At 39.7% G+C, this 16191-nt stretch overlaps 2 protein-coding genes across 9 annotated transcripts in view; one reads left to right on the top strand and one right to left on the bottom strand.

The window, feature by feature from the left end:
• LOC139546991 (TRAF3-interacting protein 1-like) overlaps nt 1-8817 on the bottom strand; it is a 43860-nt gene extending 35043 nt beyond the window's left edge. For 7 of the 8 annotated variants that reach the window (XM_071356006.1, XM_071356007.1, XM_071356009.1 and 4 more), the window contains exons 1-2: nt 8568-8817; nt 3171-3239 (exon numbers count right to left, since the gene is read on the bottom strand). In XM_071356006.1, coding sequence (XP_071212107.1) covers nt 3171-3239; nt 8568-8690 — 192 coding nt within the window. In that variant the 5' untranslated portion in view covers nt 8691-8817. The remainder of the gene's footprint in view (nt 1-3170; nt 3240-8567) is intronic. The other variant, XM_071356014.1, reaches the window with a different exon arrangement.
• Nucleotides 8818-10247: 1430 nt separating this feature from the next.
• LOC139546990 (anterior gradient protein 3-like) lies at nt 10248-15978 on the top strand. Its single transcript, XM_071356005.1, has 8 exons — nt 10248-10350; nt 11341-11451; nt 11809-11872; nt 12484-12536; nt 14338-14414; nt 14624-14687; nt 15027-15110; nt 15774-15978. The coding sequence occupies exons 2-8, from the start codon at nt 11346-11348 to the stop codon at nt 15821-15823; spliced, it is 498 nt and encodes a 165-aa protein (XP_071212106.1). The 5' UTR covers nt 10248-10350; nt 11341-11345; the 3' UTR covers nt 15824-15978.
• Nucleotides 15979-16191: the final 213 nt, after the last annotated feature.

Raw genomic sequence — 16191 nt, 5'->3', positions numbered from 1 at the left:
GTGTTTTATAGTGGCTCTGATTGCGCAATCGACTCCATTCAAAACGTGATGACGTACTGACACCCAGAGGAAGACGTAGGCAGTGTCGGTTTCTCCATATCATGTTCAGGCACCTTAAAACCGACCCCAGATCAGGGGTCAAAATTTCTGAAATCTGACTCCCTGTCAGGAAAAGTGATGTAGAAGTAGTTCTGTACCACTCAGAGACAAAATTCCAACGCCTATAGAAACTAGAAAGTGTTTTCTATCCAATAATAACAATAATATGCATATTGTACGATCAAGAATTGAGCACGAGGCAGTTTAATTTGGAGACCAAAAAATGCTAATGCGGAACAGCACCCCCTATAGTTGCAAGAAGTTTTAAAGAGCAGTGAAACTATCAAGAGCAGTGTGCGGGTTTCAACATCTCTCATTTTATTCAACTGTTACCATGCACCTGCAAAAAAAAAAGATAGCTCAGACGTGCGAGTGCCTTTCGAATTACAGGTTATATAACTACACAAGCCGTTTGGGGTCCACTAATCATGTCATGGCTGGATGGTTTTCCACACCCAGGCAGGGTGCTGGAAATGATGCACACACACAGATAAGTATAGGCAGAAGCACACTTCAGTGAGATGATATCTATCCACTTAGTGTTAAAAAAGGCCACGGCTAATCAGATAGTGAGTGTGATTCATGCCCAGCTCACAGAGTAATCACTGTATGAAACAGGCCTAAAGGTTTCTACATGCGTCGGTTTGGCTGGCACCTAGTCGCACGAGTCTGCTCGCATACTCCCTGGAAAATCGTGCCCAATTTAAACGGCCTCGTACTCTATTCTTGCTCGCACAATATGCATATTATTATTGGATAGAAAACACTCTCTAGTTTCTAAAACCGTTTGAATTATATCTGTGAGTAAAACATAACTCATTTTGCAGCAAACTTCCTGACAGGAAGTGGAAAATCTGAAATCGATGCTCTGTTCTAGGGCCTGCCTATAAATGTGCTTGATATTTATTAGTATACATGCACTTCATACGCCTTCCACTAGATGTCAACAGGCAGTGAGAGAAGAAATGGAGTGTATAACATGATCTGAGGTCGAATAAAAGCTCTTGGCATGACGTGACCCCAATTTCCTGTTTTCTGGAACGCGCGAGAAGTTACCTGGTATTGCCTTCTGTAAAGCTGTCGTTATAGATGACTAATATCTCCGGCTTTGATTTTATTTGATACATGTGACAATATCATCGTAAAGTATGTTTTTTCAATATAGTTTTATTAGATTATTGAAATTTTTTCGGGACGTTAGGCGTGTTGCTTTGTCTGCGTATGTTCAGGAAGGAGAGCTTCGCGCCACTTTGCTAGCTTTCCGTGCTAATTGACTGGAGAAGAGGACATTCTAAATCCAAACAACGATTGTTCTGGACAAAGGACCCCTTGTACAACATTCTAATGGAAGATCATCAAAAGTAGGACCCATTTTATGATGCTATTTCATATATCTGTCGAACATGTGAACTAGTAGTTTGCGCCCAGATTTTGGGCACGCTCTCGCCATAACGTAAACTGCATGTCGTAATGAAGTTATTTTTAGAATTCTAACACGGCGATTGCATTAAGAACTAGTGTATCTATCATTTCCTATACAACATGTAGTTTTTAGTAATGTTTATTTATAGTTATTTGGTCAGAATATGTGAGTGTCAGAAAAATATCCGGACGTTGTGGGAAAAAGATGCTACGTTAGCACAATGTATAACCACTGATTTCAGCTCTAAATATGCACATTTTCGAACAAAACATAAGTGTATGTATAACCTGATGTTATAGGACTGTCATCTGATGAAGCTTATCAAGGTTAGTCAAAAATTATATATCTTTTGCTGGTTTGTTACGATCGCTAACTTTTGCTGCTGGTAAATGGCTTGTGTTTCTGGCTATTGTGGTAAGCTAATATAATGCTATATTGTGTTTTCGCTGTAAAACACTTAAGAAATCGGAAATATTGGCTGGAATCACAAGATGCCTGTCTTTCATTTGCTGTACACCATGTATTTTTCAGAAATGTTTTATGATGAGTATTTAGGTATTTCAGGTTGGTGTCTGTAATTACTCTGGCTGCTTCGGTGCTATTTCTGACGGTAGCTGTGATGGTAGCTGCAATGTAAAACTGATTTATACCTCAAATATGCACATTTTTCGAACAAAACATAGATTTATTGTATAACATGTTATAAGACTGTCATCTGATGAAGTTGTTTCTTGGTTAGTTTGGTTGGTTCTTGGTTAGTTAGGTTGGCTTTGTGCATGCTACCTGTGCTGTGAAAAATGTCTGTCCTTTTTTGTATTTGGTGGTGAGCTAACATAAATATATGTGGTGTTTTCGCTGTAAAACATTTTAAAAATCGGACATGTTGACTGGATTCACAAGATGTGTATCTTTCATTTGCTGTATTGGACTTGTTAATGTGTGAAAGTTAAATATTCCTCAAAAATATTTTTTGAATTTCGCGCTCTGCCTTTTCAGTGGAATGTGGGAGGAGTTCCGCTAGCGGAACGCTGGGGCTAGACAGGTTAAAAAAGACCTTTGCTTGAAAAATGAGGGGGAAAAACGTCAATAGTACCGTTTGTCCATTTTGAGACGCCGTAGCCAGTACACACTTCCTCAAATAAGTCAGAATTAATGTAAGATAAAATGAATGAGATTCCTTGAGCTGACGTTTTTGCATTGGAGATCTAACTAAGATGTTTGATATAGTATTTCCCAAGTAATTATTTTTCTTCATGTAAACGGGTCGTCTATTGTTGAATGAAAACAAACACTTCATTGAAGAATCCCTACTGTTGACCAATGACTGATGAAGGGGCATAGACTTCGACTCCGAAATTGTTATGAGCACGACCACCCGAAAAAAACCTTTTCGAAGACGAAAACATCACAATTTTGGCATAATATATGAACGAACTGTTCTGGTTGGGAAGCACGCGGACACCTTAAGAGCTAGGCTACGTATCATTTATTTTATAATGACTGTGAAATAGACAATAACTCATTAGATCTGTCACAGTGCAGTATAACAATTAGGTCAAAGCAACATATTCATAGGCAGGGGGCCTACAAGATTTCAGTCTGTTCTGGTGTTTCACAAATTCCTGATCAAATGGAGAAAATGTCTTACCTTTACATTGTCTGACTTCATCTCAGTCTCTGCATAGAGTCCCTTCATGAAGCCAGTGGTCCGGATCACCTATAGGAGAAAAGGTTAGGATACATTACCAAATGAGTCAGCGGTTAGCCACTATATGGTTGTAATTATCAATGCAGTACAGCATGACTGATTTTAAGCCGTTCATTTTGAGCATATTTTTTGTGGAGGGAAAACCAAATAAATAGTCAGTTTAGTTATATTCAATACACGTATGCTAAAGTCAGTGGTCAGTAATTAACCCTTTGCAAAGCCCCAGCCCCCATAGTTACTGTTGCAACCTCTGACAACATTTCCACAGGAAGCTCAATTTCCCATTCAACCACTGGAAAAATTCCCTCACAATGGTCTCAAAGTGTGTTTCTATTAAACACAGATGACCCCTTGCTAATCAGGAAACTCCTGGGTATGTTGTGGTGGGCTGTCATTACAATGGTGAAGGTGCATAAAGATGGAAGAATTCTGAGATGTCATTGATTTTGAACACTACCCAGATCTTAAACTACGGCACGCAACATGGCTCAATGTGCCAGTAAATCAGCACAATCTACTTTTTAGTTTCTTCAAATTGCCGCCGTCTTGGAGCTAGAGTAACGGAGAGCAATGTACAATACAGCAAACATAGCATTTGTGGTAAGTACATGGGGACCGTCATCTTTAATCCCAAAAAATTGTTCTTCACGAAAACGTCTGTTCAAGCCGTTTAAGCTATAAACTAACATGATTGTGTTCTCCGTTTTGCTCTACGACCGCCACAAGTGTCAAGGGACTCATCTGAAGGTAACCCATACAAACAATTGAAAGTATGGAGGTAGTTTTGTGGCAAAAAAAATAAGGGGTTAAATGTGTGTCCCAAAAAATATATATTTATTTCCTGAGCTTTCTTATATCTCCTAGATATAGGAGAGACACCCCTTACCTTTCCCACATTTTGTTTAGTTATAGCCTTGTTCTATAATGGATTAAATAAACAAATCTACACACAAAATATATTTTCATTTGTTAAACACTTTTTTGGTTACTACATGATTCCATACGCGTTATTTCATAGTTCTGATGTCTTCAATTGTATCTATAATGTAGAAAATAGTACAAATAAAGAAAAACCCTGGAATGAGTAGGTGTCCAAACATTTAACTTGTATATATTGGTTTTATAAACTCAGCAAAAAAGAGAAACGTCCTCTCACTGTCAACTACGTTTATTTTCAGCAAACTTAACATGTGTAAATATTTGTATGAACTTAACAAGATTCAACAACTGAGACAGTCACGTGTCTATGGAACTTGTTATAACAGAAATGGGATAATGTGTCCCTGAACAAAGGGGGGTCAAAATCAAAAGTAACAGTCAGTATCTGGTGTGGCAACCAGCTGCATTAAGTACTGCAGTGCATCTCCTCCTCATGGACTGCACCAGATTTGCAAGTTCTTGCTGTTAGATGTTACCAGTCTTCCACCAAGGCACCTGCAAGTTCCCAGACATTTCTGGGGGGAATGGCCCTAGCCCTCACCCTCCGATCCAACAGGTCCCAGACGTGCTCAATGGGATTGAGATCCAGGCTGTTCGCTGGCAATGGCAGAACACTGACATTCCTGTCTTGCAGGAAATCACGCACAGAACAAGCAGTATGGCTGGTGGATTGTCATGCTGGGGGGTAATGTCAGGATGAGCCTGCAGGAAGGGTACCACATGAGGGAGGAGGATGTCCTCCCTGTAACGCACAGGGTTGAGATTGCCTGCAAATGACAACAAGCTCAGTCCGATGATGCTGTGACACACCGACCCAGACCATGATGGACCCTCCACCTCCAAATCGATCCTGCTCCAGAGTAGAGGCCTCGGTGTAACGCTCATTCCTAGGATGATCAACGCGAATCCGACCATCACCCCTGGTGAGATAAAAACGCGACTCGTCAGTGAAGAGCACTTTTTGCCAGTCCTGTCTGGTCCAGCGATGGTGGGTTTGTACCCATAGGCGACATTATTGCCGGTCATGTCTGGTGAGGACCTGCCTTACAACAGGCCTACAAGCCCTCAGTCCAGCCTCTATCAGCCTATTGCGGACAGTCTGAGCACTGATGAAGGGATTGTGCATTCCTGGTGTAACTCGGGCAATTGTTTACATCCTGTACCTGTCCCGCAGGTGTGATGTTCAGATGTACCGATCCTGTGTAGGTGTTGTTACACGTGATCTGCCACTGCGAGGAAGATCAGCTGTCCATCCTGTCTCCCTGTAGCGAAGTCTTAGGCGTCTCACAGTACAGACATTGCAATTTATTGCCCTGGCCACATCATCATGCCTCCTTGCAGCATGCCAAAGGCACATTCACGCAGATGAGCAGGGACCCTGGGCATCTTTCTTTTTGTGTTTTTCAGAGTCAGTAGAAAGGCCTCTTTAGTGGTCTAAGTTTTCATAACTGTGACCTTAATTGCCTACCGTCTGTAAGCTGTTAGTGTCTTAAAGACCGTTCCACGGGTGCATGTTCATTAATTGTTTAATGGTTCATTGAACAAGCATGGGAAACAGTGTTTAAACCCTTTACAATGAAGGTCTGTGAAGTTATTTGGATTTTTACGAATTATCTTTGAAAGACAGGGTTCTGAAAAAGGGGCGTTTTTGCAAGGGTTTACCTAAAAGGGTCCTATAATTCAAAATCGAATAGCTAAAATATCTTTAATGCGATTTAAACGTGAGCTTGTCCGAGATGTCGGACTCGACAACAGTTTCTATCCATTGGAGCACTGAGATTGGTGCCCTAAATTCTGAGGCGGGACTTAGCGAAGGGTCAATTGCGTCATCCACGCAAACACACTTATGCATGAGCATATACTGAAAGGTGAGAAACTTCACTGAAGGAGGAGAGAGAGAGACTACCAATTGAATGGGGTTAAGAGTGTACTCAGCTCTGCAGCTCGTGGGAACAGCAGTGGCCAAAAGCAACCTGAATGACCTATAAGACAGACTTGTCCAGAAGATGATGTAGTCTTGTGCAGATGGATCTGTCAGTCTGCTCTGCCTGGATAATCTTTGCTGAGCCTGGTATAGCCTGTGGCACAGACCCAGCCAATGGCAAACCTTCTAGCGAGGAAGCCATTCTCACAGCATCACACACTATGTTCGTACAGTGCCTCCAGAATTAATCATACCCCTTGACTTATTCCATATTTTGATGTGTTACAGCCTGAATTCAAAATAATTTCAATTTGTTTTCTCATCCACCCACACACAATACCCCATAATGGCAAAGTGAAAACATGTTTTTAGAATTTAAAAAAAATATAACACAGAAATATGTAATTTACATAAGTATTCACACCCCTAGGTTAATACTTTGTTGAAGCACATTTGACAGTGATTACACCTGGGAGTCTTTTCGGGATAAGTCGCTAAGAGCTTTCCACACCTGGATTGTGCAACATTTGCCCATTATTCTTTTCAAATTTCTTCAAGCTCTGTCAAATTGGTCGTTGATCATTACTAGACAACAATTTTCAGGTTTTGCCTAAAATCTACTTGAAAATCTAAGTCAAAACTGAAACTCGGCCACTCAGGAATATTCAATGTCTTCTTGGTAAGAAACTAAAATGTAGATTTGGCCTTGTGTTTTGGGATATTGTCCTGCTGAAATGTGAATGAATCTCCCTGTGTCTGGTGGAAAGCAGACAACCTGGATTTCCTCTAGGATTTTGCCTGTGCTTAGCTCCATTCCGGTTATTTTTTATCATGAAAAACTCCCCAGTCCTTAACGATTACAAGCATAACCATAACATGATGCAGCCACCACTATGTTTGAAAATATGGAGAGTGGTACTCCGTAATGTGTTGTATTTGCCCTGAAACATAACACTTTGTATTTAGGACAAAAAGTGAATTGCTTTGCCACATTTTTTGCATTATTACTTTAGTGCCTTGCTGCAAACCAGATGCATGTTTTGGGATATTTTTATTCTGTGCAGGCTTCCTTCTTTTCACTCTGTCAATTAGGTTAGTATTGTGAAGTAACTACAATGTTGTTGATCCATCCTCGGTTTTCTTATATCACAGCCATTAAACTCTAACTGTTTTAAAGTCCCCATTGGCCTCATGGTGAAATCCCTGAGTGGTTTCCTTCCTCTCCGGCAACTGATTTAGGAAGGACGTCTGCATCTTTGTAGTGATCATCCAAAATGTAATAAATAACTTCACCATGCTGAAAGGGATATTCAATGTCAGATTTGTTTTATTTTTGCCCATCTCCCAACAGGTGCCCTTCTTTGCGAGGCATTGGAAAACCTCTAGTCTTTGTGGTTGAATCTGTTAAAAATTCACTGCTTGACTGAGGGACCTTACAGATAATTGTATGTGTGGGGTACAGAGATGAGGTAGTCATTAAAAAATCATGTTAAACACTATTATTGCCCACAGTGTGAGTCCATGCAATTAATTAAGCAAATGTTTACTCCTGAACATATTTAGGCTTGCCATAACAAAAGGGTTGAATACATGACTCAAGAACAGAAAAAATAAATAAAATACACTTGGAGATTATCTGGTGTGTAGACCAGTGACAAACTGTAATCCATTTGAAATGCAGGCTGTAACACAGCAACATTTTGGAAAATTCTATGGGTGTAAATACTTTCTGAAGGCACCATTTATGAGGGCATGTTCCTGCCTGTCCCATGGCCCTGCCATCATGATACTTGTTATGTCAAGTACAAATTATAATGGATTTAGAACCATGATCAGCGGTATCCTTTTTATATTATTTAGGCTATAACAAGCAAGCACCACCCTTCCACAGTGCCATGCCTTCGTGTTGCCATCCTAACTAGTTAGTTAGGGAAGACAGTCCAATTCAAACAAGCAATCCAGCTGCATTTAGGGATAAGCTCATTGACCGTCACCTAGAATAGAAGGCCTCATTTCATAACAGGGATGATACCCTCATAAAACTTCGGTGACAAAAATATGTAACTGTACCTGCTAGCTAACTAACTAGTTAACGTTAACTAACGAGTTAACTAGTGCAGGGGCAGCCATTTAATTTGTTATAGGATAATGTTTTAAACCGTTTCATGAGTAAATAGCCAGCCAGTTAGCAAATAATTTCATATTTTTTTACATAGATACAGTTTAAAGTCACATTTCCCGGCGCCGCGACTTGGTTTTGTTTACTAAACCAAGCAGACAGGAGTGCCTAGCAACGAAAAACGACGCTGATTTGATAGCTAGCTACTGTTAGGTAAATTGGCTAATTATCATGACTCAGTCTCAATGCTGAAAGGTTAGTTGGCTGGTTTTAGCAGGGGATAAATGCTAGCTAGCTATCAAATCCAATCTAACTAGTAAGACCTCTTTGTAGCCAATGTTAGCTAATCACTCACCTCACTGAATATGTCGTGCAGATACCTAAACGGCGGTTTGCTGAGCAGTTTTTCAGTAAGCGGCGGTTTCTTTATAACTTTCCCTAACGTGTCTTGGGTCTTTTTGGCCACTGACCCGTTCATGGCAGCTGCTGAAATGACAAATTACCCAAAGTTATTGATGAAAACAAGACTGTTCTTCAATCAAAACTCCTGTCGCTATGTCAATAGCATCCAATCCCACAATGCATCATTCATCTGAAATGCGCTTGTGCTAAATCAGAGATACTGGATATAATGGCGAGATGCTTGCGTCCCAGCCCTAACAGTGGGGGCGGGACAACTCCGATATAAAGGGATTTTTCTCAAAGTTGCCGGGATGTCATGTGCAGTGGCGACCCGTCATTCAGGGCAGGTGTGGCTTTTGAGCCCCACATTTTCAGCAGGCTTGCCTGTTTTGCATGTTATTTTGGCATTAATACGTATCAGTTTACAAACAATGTAAAAAAAAAAATATATATATATATATCATTGAGTTAATAAAGCCGCATACAAACATGGTCTCTTTTTTGTTTACTTGAGTAAGGCAGCTCCACAATGTTTCAGCCTAACTCATTGCTTTCTGTGGTGGGCAAGCCAGCAGAAAATACAGAGTGTTGCACCGTGATTGGCTCAGTGTTCTGTCACTCATGGGGACACTACGTCACCACCAAGTCTAAGGGTAGACCAACAAATGCTATCCCCTTGGGTGCTGCCATAGAGTTACATTAGAAGTGCTGATCCAAAAAGGCTCACGGTCATTGGCCACAGATAAAATTATATCAAATCACTTTCTGTCATGTCAACGTCATACTTTCAAAATCTCAGCTAGCAGTCATCATCATGAATCAAGTCGACAATCTACTGGCAAATCCTTTTTAATTCATATGAAGAGAAATAATGAAGAGAACATATAGATAAAATGTATCGGTGCTCATCGGCCATTGGACATAAACATTACACAACAAGTTGGAAATCGCAAATTCAACAATGAGTGGTTTGGAAGGAATCAGTGGCTAACTGCAAGCGTTGCAAATCAATCATTAGCCTGCTATTCAGTGGTGTGGCTGTGTGGTCCCAAGTCTAAGATTAACCTTTCTCTTTTCCTAGTCTCTTTTCCTAGTTTAAAATGATAAACATTCAACATTGGCCATGCTGTCAATGAAGCATGATTTGTGACGTGCTCAAAACAACTTAACTAGGAACTGCAATATCTGACTTTAGTGAGTTCAAGACAACTGCGAACTTGGGAAAAATGAGCTACGACTGGGAAAATATGTAGGTGTGCTGACTGTGACAAAGGCACTGGGTTTTCAGTTGTCTTGTTTGCTAAATTAACAAATGAAATAGGCAGTGGCATGGTGTACAGTATATAACCATAGAAGCACTGTGACATATGCCTCATTGCAGTCATATTTAGGGCTTATTGGGGATGTGGCTTTCAGGTAATTATTATTGGCAACCCATTCCATGAGAGTGAATGTCATTCCAGTTCATCTCTTCAGTTATATTTGATCAATTATGACTAACTCAGTGCACTGCTTTCTATGAATTCTGATGGTGTTTAAATGTTTAGGCAAAAAGAAAAATGTCCTGTTTGGAACACTGACAAGTAGAGAGAATAATTTAAAAATAATTGGATAGGCCTGGCTCCCCATACCTGTTTGGTGAGTTCTGTTGTCTATAAAAAGAACTGCAAATCAAAACCAAGTTACTGTCAGCTTGGAAATAGGTTACAGACACTCCTCCTATGCCTGTGCAATAGGTAAGATATCAAAATCATTGAACATTTCTTAGTGGAAACTTGTAATATTATTGTGTTGACTTGATGCAGTATTTGAATAACCTGGTTGGTGTACAGGCCTATCTCTGTCAACATTCAATCATGTTAAACCTTCATTTTGCCTTTGGCAATTCGGCCGAAGAAGAAACAGACTGGCACCAAAATCAGTTGTTTGAAGTTACGCAGACAATAATGATCTATGCAAAATCTCTAATATACAGTATTCTTGTACAGGGTTTTATTTTAGAATTTAAAAATACTAATAGACAAATGACAAATGCCATAATCGAGATCAGGAGTAGTTTGAAGTAAATGTGACACACATAACCAAACAGGTTTGGCCTGTTTTAGTAAGCATAGATGATAGATCGCTACTATTCATTTAGGCACTTGTATTGAAATGGGCCTAACCCTTAAATGGCACAAGGCAGGTGTTTCTCGGAAGGGGTTCCTTTTTATCACACTTTACTTTTATATGGTCAAGGCGAGAGTTATACTGTAGGTTGATACATTGCTATGTTTTCATTCATAAAGCCCTTTTACAAAAAGTCGATCCATACCTAACATCATTACTAAACTTTAGACATACGAGTTACCACACCCGGTCTCAGGGATGGCTAACTTAGGAAATTCCTTTGGTCTCTACTGCGTTCGGTAAATCAGCTTTTAGTTTTCTTGCACCTTACTTGTGGAATGATCTTTAAAATGTTCTTAAAATTTGACGTTCTGGTGCCTCTCGGGCGATTCATTTTATGACTGTGTTTTTCTTTCTGCTTGCAATTTGTATTGCTATTTTGATGTGTGCATTTTCTGTAATGCATGTAATTCAGGGCTCATCTGTAAAAGAGACCTTGGTCTCAGTATGACTCCTTGGTCAAATAAAGGTTAACTAAATAAATAATAAACATAAGTATTACATATAAGTATTTTTGAACAGTTTGACTTGACTGCCTCCTCTTCTCTCTACCTCAGAACGGATGACAACCATGTATCGCTGGTCTCTCTTTGCATTGCTCTTTGTTACCTGTATGGAAGTTTCCCTACAGAAGAAAACAAGGAAAGGCACTCAAACTCTCTCAAGAGGTAAGAATTATGTAACAATGTATCCTCGCCCCACCCCTAACGTCTATTTGAGTTTACTACACTCAGAAAAAAAGGGTTCTTCAGCTGTCCCCATAGGAGAACCCTTTTTGGTTCCAGGTAGAACCCTTTTGAGTTCCACATAGAACCCACTGTGGAAAGGGTTCTACATAGAACCAAAAGGATTCTACCTGGAACAAAAAAAAATTTGTTCAAAGGGTTCTCCTATGGGGACAGCTGAATAACTCTTTCAAGTTCTAGAAAGCACTTTTTTTCTGAGTGTACGAAAACAGTTCTCCATCCCCATTACATTAACACCAAATCCATTCGTTCTGATTTCCATCCTCAATTTTGTCTCAGGATGGGGAGATTACATTGCATGGGTCAATACCTATGAGGAAGCCCTGATGACAATGAAAGAAAGGTAAAACAAGATTAGACAAAATACACAACAAGACATCAAATTGCAATTGCGTTGTTTGGTTAGTGGCATATGTTTGACAATTAGAGCAGTCTTTCAAATGTCTAAGAGTGAAACATTTCATTAAAGCTATCTGCTTATGTTACAGCCATATCCTCACAATTATTATATTACAATTGACATTTCAGTCAATTATCAGACACTTTTATCCAGAGTGACTTACAGTTAGTGCATTCATATTAAGATAACTAGGTGAGACAATCACATATCACTGCGCCCCATTAATTCAACGTGTCCAATAAAACGAATCAAACTGTAACGGAAATCCTCATATTTATTATATGGTTGCATCCCAAAATGGCAAAGGCACCATATTCACTAGACAGTGCACTACTTTTGACCAGGGCGCTATCAAAAGTAGTGCACAGAATATGAAATAGGTTGCCATTTGGGACACACACAGCCTATTTGTTTTCTTATCTCCATAATGACACTAGGGACTTAAGTTTGGTACAATCCCAGAGACGTTGTACTTCTCTGTAAGCACATCCACCCACTACTTATTCTGCAGTGGAATGTGTTCTTGTTTTGTCTGTGTCCTCATGTTCCCACAGTAAGAAGCCTCTGATGGTCATTCATCACATGGAAGATTGTCCTCATAGTCAAGGTAATACTGCTGTGCTTTCATACTCACACATACAGTACCAGTCAAAAGTTTGGACACACCTGGTCATTCAAGGGTTTTTCTTTATTTTGTCCATTGTAGAATAATAGTGAAGACATCAAAACTAAGAAATAACGCATATGGAATCATGTAGTAACCAAAAAAGTGTTAAACAAATCAAAATATATTTTATATTTGAGATTCTTCAAAGTAGCCACCCTTTGATAGCTGCACACTCTTGGCATACTCTCAAACAGCCTGGAATGCATTTCAATTAACATGTTTGGACAGTTTGGACATGTTTGGACAGTTAATTTAACAAAACAGGTTAATTTGTAGAATTGTTGTCCTTCTTAATGCGTTTGAGCCAATCAGTTGTGTTGTGAGAAGGTAGGGGTGGTATAGAAAAGATAGACCTATTTGGTTAAATACCAAGTCCATATTATGGCAAGAACAGTTGAAATAAGCAAAGAGAAACGACAGTCCATCATTTCTTTAAGACAAAGGTCAGTCAATACGGAAAATTTCCAGAACTTTGAACGTTTCTTCAAGTGCAGTCGCAAAAACCATCAAGCGCTATGCTGAAACTGGCTCTCATGAGGACCATCACAGGAACGGAAGACCCAGAGTTACCTCTGCTGCAGAGGATAAGTTCATTAGACTTAACTGCCTCTAAATTGTATCCCAAATAAATGCTTCACCGAGATAAAGTAAGACACATCTCAACATCAACTGTTCAGAGGAGACTACATGAATCAGACATTCATGGTTGAATTGCTGCAAAGAAACCACAACTAAAGAACACCAATAATAAGAAGAGACTTGCTTGGGACCAGAAACACGATCAATGGACATTAGACCGGTGGAAATCTGTCCTTTGGTCTGATGAGTCTAAATTTGAGATTTTTTGTTCCAACCGCCATGTCTTTGTGAGACGTAGAGTTGGTGAATGGATCATCTCCGCATGTGTGGTTCCCACCGTGAAGCACGGATGGTGTGGGGTGCATTGCTGGTGACACTGTTTGTGATTTATTTCGAATTCAAGGCACACTTAACCAGCATGGCTACCGCAGCATTCTGCAGCGATATGCCATCCCATCTGGTTAGTGGGACTATCATTTGTTTTTCAACAGGACATTGACCCAAAACCCACCTCCAGGCTGTGTAAGGGCTATTTGACCAAGAAGGAGAGTGATGGAGTGCATCAGATGACCTGGTCTCCACAATCACCTGACCTCAACCAAATTGAGATGATTTGGAATGAGTTGGACTGCAGAGTCAAGGAAAAGCACCCAACAAGTGCTCAGCATATGTGTAAACTCCTTCAAGACTGTTGGAAAAGCATTCCAGGTGAAGCTGGTTGAGAGAATGCCAAGAGTGTTCAAAGCTCTCATCGAGGCAATGGGTGGCTACTTTGAAGAATCTCAAATATAAAATATATTCTGATTTGTTTAACACTTTTTTGGTTACTAAATGTTTCCATATGTGTTATTTCATAGTTTTGATGTCTTCACTATTATTCTACAATGTAGAAAATAGCAAAAATAAAGAAAAACCCTTGAATGAGTAGGTGTGTCCTAACTTTTGACTGGTACTGTACATCATCTAACCAAAGGGCCCAACCAAGGTCTTTGTTGCCTTACAGTTGGTCTCGTTGTAACATTTCCTTCGACATTATCATTTGTAAAGGCTTGTATGACAAAAGAATAGCAATACATACAAATTCCACTACGAGGATAAAGTGTGTTGAAGTTAAAGGTGAGGTTCTCACTGACATATCATTCTGTCCCACTTCCTTCCACAGCTCTGAAGAAGGCGTTTGCTGTTGATAAAACCGTACAGAAAATGGCCCAAAAGGATTTTGTTATGCTCAATTTGATGGTAATTGATTTTTTTAAAATGTATTCAACATACACTCATTGGAAGCAATGCAATTATATGGTTGTAACCATATCCCAATCACATATTGTACATTGTATCATGCATTTCATTATTTCATCACTTGGAGGTAAATGTTCGAATTTAGATGCTAAATAGATGGTAGTTGATTAGGAATGTATATTTTGATGTCATTTTGATTTATTTTTCAGCATGAGACTACAGACCGTAATCTGGCAGCAGATGGCAACTACGTTCCAAGAATCATCTTTGTTGGTGGGTCTCTTCTTCTACCATGCCATCTCACTTAGGAAATAAATCACCACTTGTTCTGAATCGCCAACACATCACTCAGGTCCAAAGCTTGCTGTGAGATCTTTGATCTAACTGTATGCAGTGCCTCGCATACATTTATTTTAATCAGTAGCGATTTGCCTAAGAACCACCAAATAACTGTGTGGGTCTTGATCAAGGATCAATGTAATTTATGGGTCGCCATAGTGTTAGAAATTGAATAGTATGAATAAAGCATTACAATCTAGTTATACCTACATAAGGATGTATTATGTTTGGAAGCTTTGGCAAAGTCCTCCAAAATATCTCTCCCTCCCACAGATCCATCCATGACCGTGCGTTTAGACCTCGTTGGGAAGTACAGTAATCGCCTGTACACCTACGAGCCGAGCGACATCACATACTGTGAGTGTCCCTCTTCTTCCCTAATGAGGTCCTATGAGAGTCAGATATCCTTCTGTTGCCTCCTTAACACACACACACACACACACACACACACACACACACACACACACACACACACACACACACACACACACACACACACACACACACACACACACACACACACACACACACACACACACACACACACACACACACACACACACACACACACGTTCTCCAATAACACAGACGGCACTTACTTGGTTCTACTCTTTCTTCCTTCACCTAATTCACTAACTAGTTGAGAGGAGAGAGTTGGGAGATACAACCAATAAAGTATTGAGATTGCTTAAGGACAATTCTTAGAGGGAGAGAAGGTGGGTGGGTGAAGGGGTGGATGAATACTTTATAAAGGTTTTACTTGCTCAAATGAAAAGCTGAAAAGCGAAAGGAGGATTATTATTAGTCAGAAATGAAGCAAATTATTTCTCTAATTGCTCAAAGTGTAAAATAATTAATTGTTTGGTCCACTACTATCAGAACAACATAAAGCAAGGTTGGGCAATTTAAATTCAGTCAATTCCTGAATTGAATTCCAATTCTCTTCCTGACATGAAATGGAATTTACCACTTCCCTGGTAAACAGATTCTTACCCAAGCTTCTTGTCCCTCTCTCCATAGTGGCCAGGAACATGAAAAAAGCCAAGCTTCTACTGCACACTGAACTGTGACCTCACAGCCTTATAAACTCTGTACCAATAAGCCACTGGGCCATTCCCTGTCCTGGGATCCAGAGCAACAACCAGAGTGGTTCACAGAGTCTTGGACATTCATATGTTTACACAAAATGTATACAATAGATGATCAATAAAGATGAATGACAGTGTGCAGTGTACTGAATTTGTTGATGTTTATTTGCTTTTGACTCCAAATGCTAAAACAGACCAAATATTTACATTTAACGTTATATGGACATTCTCTGTGAGGGTTGTTGACATGGCTTAATTGTCGCAGAATGCAAAGAATACAAACATATTCAAATATGAATTTAATAGGTTGAAAGACTTATCTGCTCAGTGCTTAATATATTTACAATGAG

The sequence above is a fragment of the Salvelinus alpinus genome, chromosome 20 (genome assembly GCF_045679555.1).
Source record: "Salvelinus alpinus chromosome 20, SLU_Salpinus.1, whole genome shotgun sequence".
Lineage (NCBI taxonomy): Eukaryota > Metazoa > Chordata > Actinopteri > Salmoniformes > Salmonidae > Salvelinus > Salvelinus alpinus.
Note: the sequence above shows the minus strand (reverse complement) of the source record. Positions and strands in the feature narration are given on the sequence as shown.

Excerpts from the sequence above, each read along its gene's own strand:
- LOC139546990 (XM_071356005.1), top strand. The coding sequence starts at position 11,346 with ATGACAACCATGTATCGCTGGTCTCTCTTTGCATTGCTCTTTGTTACC. Across the intron at positions 11,452-11,808 it reads CACTCAAACTCTCTCAAGAG|GATGGGGAGATTACATTGCA; the intron begins GTAAGAATTATG and ends ATTTTGTCTCAG. Across the intron at positions 12,537-14,337 it reads AGATTGTCCTCATAGTCAAG|CTCTGAAGAAGGCGTTTGCT; the intron begins GTAATACTGCTG and ends TTCCTTCCACAG.